At 36.6% G+C, this 6,540-nt stretch overlaps 1 protein-coding gene across 1 annotated transcript in view; it reads right to left on the bottom strand.

Moving 5' to 3' along the window:
- Positions 1-3,098: 3,098 nt before the first annotated feature.
- Positions 3,099-6,540, bottom strand: part of CAT (catalase) — a 39,168-nt gene continuing 35,726 nt past the window's right edge. Inside the window, exons 12-13 of the mRNA XM_072969772.1 lie at positions 4,138-4,221; positions 3,099-3,812 (exon numbers count right to left, since the gene is read on the bottom strand). Coding sequence (XP_072825873.1) covers positions 3,747-3,812; positions 4,138-4,221 — 150 coding nt within the window. The 3' untranslated portion in view covers positions 3,099-3,746. The remainder of the gene's footprint in view (positions 3,813-4,137; positions 4,222-6,540) is intronic.

The following is a 6,540-nucleotide window of genomic DNA, read 5'->3' as shown; positions in this document are numbered from 1 at the left end:
TTCCCCCATCAAAGTATATTCCTTTTTAAGTTTATCTTATATATTTAATATAGTAAAGAAATATAACTATAGTAAGGTTACTGTATTGAATGTATTCACCATTGGTTACAAAAATGGAAACATTTATTTTCTCTGTCTACAAATATAATAGTTTTCAAGCACACTAAAATGCAGAAGGAATTTAAGCAGGAGTTTGTCAGGAGAGCAAAGGAGTTTGAGCTAAAAGACTGAGAATTTGTATCTGCTGATGGTCTAATGGTTTCCTGAAGCTCAAGAGAGCTCAGATTCCTGAGAGTAAAGACAAACTGGTTTTGAAGATCTGAGATGAAGGGAATAAGGCTCTCCAAGGAAGGCAGGTTTTCATTTCATATTCAGAACTCATCTGTAAGGTGTTCCACTTGATTTTCAAGCATGACAGGCAAATATAGGTTAAAAAAAGAAAGGGAAAAAAAAAACACTTGAGGTTCTGAACCCTCTTTTAAAAACTCATAATCAAAAGACTATTGGAACTCATAAGGAATTCAATAAAATTGCAGGCTACAAATTAATATTCAGAAATCTGTTGCATTTCTACACACTAACAACAAACTACAGAGAGAGGAATTAAGAAAACTATCCCATATACAATCATACCTAAAGGAATAAAATATCCAAGAATAAATCTCACTAAGACCATACTCAGAAAACTGTAAGACACTGATGAAAGAAACTGAAGAGAACACAGACAGATAAAAAGATAAACCATGCTGGCAGATTAGAATTAATACTGTTAATACTATTCAAGGCATCCATAGATTCAGAGCAATTCCTATCAAAATACCAAGATCATTTTCCACAAAACTAGAACAAATAATTCTAAAGCTTGTATGGAAACACAAAAGACCTCAAATAGCCAAAATGATCTTGAGAAAGAACAAAGCTGGAAGTTCTCATTTCACACGCCCTCATTTCAAACTATACTACAAAGCTACAATAATCAAAACAATATGGTACTGGCACAAAAAACAGACACACAGATCAATGGAACAGAAGCCCAGAAATGAACCCACACTTACATAGGCAATTAATCTACAACAAAGGAGGCAAGACCATACAATGTGGAAGCAATGGCCTCTTTAATAAATGGTTTTGGGAAAACTGGACAGTTACATGCGAAAGAATCAAACCACACTACTCCCTCACACCATGCACAAAAATAAATTCAAAATGGATTAAATATTTAAATGTAAGACCTGAAATCATAAAACTTCTAGAAGAAAATGTAGGCAGTAAGCTCTTTGACATCAATCTTGGTAATATTTTGGGATATGTCTCCTCAGCCAAGAGAAACAGAAACAAAAATAAATGGGACTATATCAAACTAAAATGTTTTTGCACAGCTAAGGGAACTATCAACCAAATGAGAAGGCCACCTATGCAATGGGAGAAGATATTTGTGAATGATATAATCTGACAAGGGGGTTAATATCCAAAATATACAAAGAACTCATACAACATTAAAAAAAAATAACCTGATTAAAAAGTGGGTAGAGGATCTGAACATACATTTTTCCAAAGAAGGCATACAGATGGCCAACAGACACATGAAACAGGCTCAATGTCGTTAATTATCAGGGAAATACAAATCAAAACCACAATAAGCTATTACCTCACACTTGTCAGAATGGCTATCATCAAAAAGACAACAAATTGCAAGGCTTGGTGAGGATGTGGAGAAAAGGGAACCCTTGTGCAGTGCTGGTGGGAATGTAAATTCGTGCAGCCACTATGGAAAACAGTATGGAGACTCATCAGAAATTAAAATAAAAGAAAATCACCACATGATCCAGCAATTCCACTCCTGGGTATTTATCCACCAAAATTCAAAAGATACATGCATCCCTATGTTCACTGCAGCATTAATGATTTACAATAGCCAAGATACTTACAATAGCCAAGCTGTGACCTAAGTGCCCATCAACAGATGAATGGATAAAAAAAGATGTGATACATATAATGGAATATTATAAGCCATAAGTAATAATGACATCATGCCATTTGCAACAACATGGATGGACCTAAAGGGTTATTATGCTAAGTGAAATAAGTCAGACAGAGAAAGACAAATACTGTATGATTTCACTTATATGTGGCATCTAAAAAACAAAACAAATAAACGAACATAACAAAGTTGCCATAGGGGAGGGCAGTTGCAGGCAGAAATAGGTGAGGGTGACTAAGAGGTACAAAATTCCAGCTGCAAAATAAATGAATCACGGGTATGAAATGTACAGTGTGGGGAAGATATTCAATAACTATGCAATGTCTTTGGTGATACATTATAACTAGACTTATAATGGTGATCATTTTGAAATGTATGGAAATACTGAATCACTATGTTATGTAACAGGAACTAACATAGCATTGTAGGTCAATTATATTTCAAAAACAAGCAAACTCATAGAAAAAGAGATCAGATTTGTGGTTACAATGAGGTGGGGAGGTAAGGGGAGGGGGGAATGGGATGAAGGCAGTCAAAAGGTATCAACTTCCAGTTATAAGGTAAACAAGTACTGGGGATGTAATATGTAACACAATAAATATAATTGCCACTGCTGTATGTTACATATGAAAGTTGCAGAGTAAATCCTAAGAGTTCTCACCACAAAGAAAAAATTTTCTATTTCTTTAATGTTGTATCTGTACAAGATGATAAAGTTTCGCTAAACTTCTTGTGATAATCATTTCAGTGATATATGAGTCGAATCATTTTGCTGTACACCTTACTTATATAGTGCTGCATGTCAATTTTATCTCAATAAAACTGGAAGGAAAAAAGAAAAAATTAAATAAAACTCATAATCAGATAAGGAAATGAGCTAATGGACAGAAGATCTGAAGAGTTTGCTGTTTTCCAGACGGAATAAAGTTCTGTTCCCCTGTGCCTCAGAAGCTGTGTCTAAAAGCTACTGCTTTTAACAAATAACATACTTTCCTTGTGAAAATGGCATTTTCAATTTTAAGTGTATACATCTGATAGCAGATAATATGCAGATTAAGAGTCTCAGGACAGTCCAAGTTATATATGAAGCCTAAAAAAGTCAAATACCAGTCTTCTATTTTATGTATAGATCATTTTATTGTAAAAATATAAGCAAGTACAAATCAGTTTGTTGCAAAACCAATGCTGCATTAGCATAAGTGCAATTCCAAGTTTTAAAATATCGCATCAGTTCCAAGCAGGAATAAACCTTATGCCATGATGGTACTGAAATTATTTTCAAAAAACACCAATGCACTCAATATGTTTTTCCTATAAGGAACTTAGAAAAGCTAAAATTCCTGATTAGATTTTTATCTTCTCTTCTTATATCATTATAGCCATATTTTAATATAATAGGCCAGGAGATGATATGTAAACATTAATTTCATCAAGATTTTCTTCTTATCAAATAAAACCATATTTCTGCTAGAAACTTCATTCTTAGTCATTTTAAGTGAATAATCAACTGTCAAAGGCAAATACATGTTTCCTTTAAATAATTATTAAGCCTTAACCTTCATTTATCCCTAGGAAAACAGCATTAAAAGCCATTATTACATTATTTGCTATAGAAATCTGGATTATCATTAGACAGACATAAGCTTGATTTTGCATGGCGAGCACAGGAGAATCTCCCATCCAGCGATGAGGGGTATGTGTGTGAATACCATGCTTGGCTTCATAGGCGGACGGCAACGTGGTGTAGGATCAGGGCCCCTGACCCTCACAGGTTAGCCTTCTCTTTTGCAGACAAGTGAGACCCAGCCTGCGTAAAGGTGTGAATCGCGTTCTGTTTGAAAAAAAAAACAAGACCAGCAGGTTAATTAACTCACTCGGCAGTAGTAACTTAGTATTTATCTTAGCTTTAATCTGTGCTCAAATCAAAATCCAATTCAGAATGTGTTCACCTTAAGCTGTCTTATATTGCCCTGGGCTGAAATGAAGAGTATATATGCTTTGCAGGTGAGTTAGTTCTTTACATGCCAAACAAGATTCTGAACAGCTGCTGAAGAAATCTAACAGTTGTCCCCGAAGAGACTCATCATAAAAGGAAACCCAGCTCCGCCCATCCAGGACACACATCCTCCACCACAGCCGGTCTGCTCTGGGCTCACCTTCGGCTTCTCATCGTTGTATTTGTCCAGAAGAGCCTGGATGCGGGCCCCGTACTCTGGGTGGACGTCGCTGAAGTTCTTGACCTGAAATCAAGTGAAAATAATGTAAACACTACTGCAGCCCCTACGAGCCAGTCCCTGGTGTCTGCTCCACGGTGTTTACAGGGGAGGAAGGACACGTCCACGGGAGCCCGAGCCACAGTGTTTACCTACACGAAGTAAGACCTGAGGGGCCAGTGAAAACCCGGATGCATACTGGCTGAGCAACCTTGGGTAAGTCATTCAGCCGAGCTCCACTCCCCATAAAAAAAAAATGAGATAATTAAATCTGCCCCATGGAATATTGTGAGAAAAATGCATTATGAGATGAGCTGCATCTACTGCATGTAAAGAGCTGACCTCAGAGTGACTCCACAAGTTATAGTCATCTGTACTAAGAAACAGGCCCATCAGTGGGATCCCTATCAAATTACCCAGGACATTTTTCACAGAACTAGAACAGATAATTCTACAACTTATATGGAACCACAAAAGACCCAGAATCACCAAAACAATCATGAGGAAAGGGAACAAAGCTGAAGACATAATCCTCCCAGACTTCAGACGATGCTACAAAGCTACAGTAATCAAAATAGAGTGGTATTGGCTCAAAAACAGACATATGGATCAATGGTACAAATGGTCAATTAATCTTTGACAAAGGAGGCAAGAATATGCAATGGAGAAAAGACAAGTTCTTCAGCAAGTGGTGCTGGGAAAGCTGGATAGCCATGTGTAAATCAATGAAGTTGGAACACTCCCTTACTCTATACACAGAAATAAACTCAAAATGTCTTAAATATTTAAACATAAGACAGGACACCATAAAACTCCTAGAAGAGAACATAGGCAAAAAGTTCTCTGACATAAATTCTAGCAATGTTTTCCTAGGTCAGTCTCCCAAGGCAATAGAAATCAAAAATAAATGAGATCTAATCAAACTTATAAGCTTTTATACAGCAAAGGAAACCATAAACAAACATGTTAAAAAAAAAAAGACAACCTACAGAATAGGAGAAAATATTTGCAAACAATGTAACTGACAAGGGCTTAATTTCCAGAATATACAAACAGCTCATACAACTCAGTAACAAAAAAAAACCCAATCAAAAAATGAGCAGAAGACCTAAATAGACATTTCTCCTAAGAAGATATACAGATGGCCAACAGACACTTGAAAAGGTGCTCAATATCTCTAATTATCAGAGAAATGCAAATCAAAACTACAATGAGGTATCACCTCACACCAGTCAGAATGGCCATCATTAAAAAGTCCACAAATGATATATGCTGGAGAAGGTGTGGACAAAAGGGAACCCTCCTACACTGTTTGTGGGAATGTAATTTGGTGTAGCCACTGTGGAGAACAGTAGGGAGGCTCCTTTAAAAACAAAAATAGAGTTACCATATGATCTAGCAATCCCACTCCTGGGCATATATCCAGAGAAAGCTAATTGAAAAAGATATACACATTACAATGTCACAGCAGCACTATTTACAATAGCTGAAACATGGAAACAATAGCCAAGACATAGAAGCAACCAAAATGTCCATCAACAGATGACTAGATAAAGAAGGTGTGATAGATTTATATGATGGAATACTACTCAGCCATAAAAAAGAATAAAACCATGCCATTTGCAGCAACATGGATGGACCTAGAATCATCATACTAAGCAAAGTGAGTCAGAGAAAGACAAATACCATATCACTTATATGTGGAGTCTAAAAAATGATACAAATGAACTTAATTTCAAAGCAGAAATGGATTCACAGACATAGAAAACAAACTATGGTTACCAAAGGGGAAGGCGTTGAGGAGGGATAAATTAGGATTTTGGGATTAATAGATACACACTACTATATGTAAAATAGATAAACAACAAGGTCCTACTGTATAGCACAGGGAACTGTATTCAATACCTTGTAATAACCTATCATGGAAAAGAATATGAAAAATAATATATATATACACACACATATCTGAATCACTATGCTGTATACCAGAAACACATCGTAAATCAACGATACTTGAATAAAGATAAATAAATAAACAACGACAACAAAGAGAAGCAGTCCCAGACACTGCCTCAACTGAAAGTGAGGTATATGAACACCAGCACCTGCTGGGCAACTTGACAGACTTTCCAGCAGGAATTCTGGCCACGGGCTGATCCCAAGTATTCGGGAGGAGACAGGGCACCAAGAACTCACAGAAGGCCTTGCAGCGTCAGCATATGTGAGAATAAAAGGCCAAGGGTTAGAGCCCAGTTCTGCTACTTACAAACTGTCTTATTCACTCTCATCAGTAAGATAAGAAGAAACCTGCCCCCATATCACACAGCAGCTGTCAGACTCTGCCCG

This window comes from Vicugna pacos, chromosome 10 (assembly GCF_048564905.1).
Source record: "Vicugna pacos chromosome 10, VicPac4, whole genome shotgun sequence".
Lineage (NCBI taxonomy): Eukaryota > Metazoa > Chordata > Mammalia > Artiodactyla > Camelidae > Vicugna > Vicugna pacos.
This window is presented reverse-complemented; position numbering and strand designations above follow the sequence as displayed.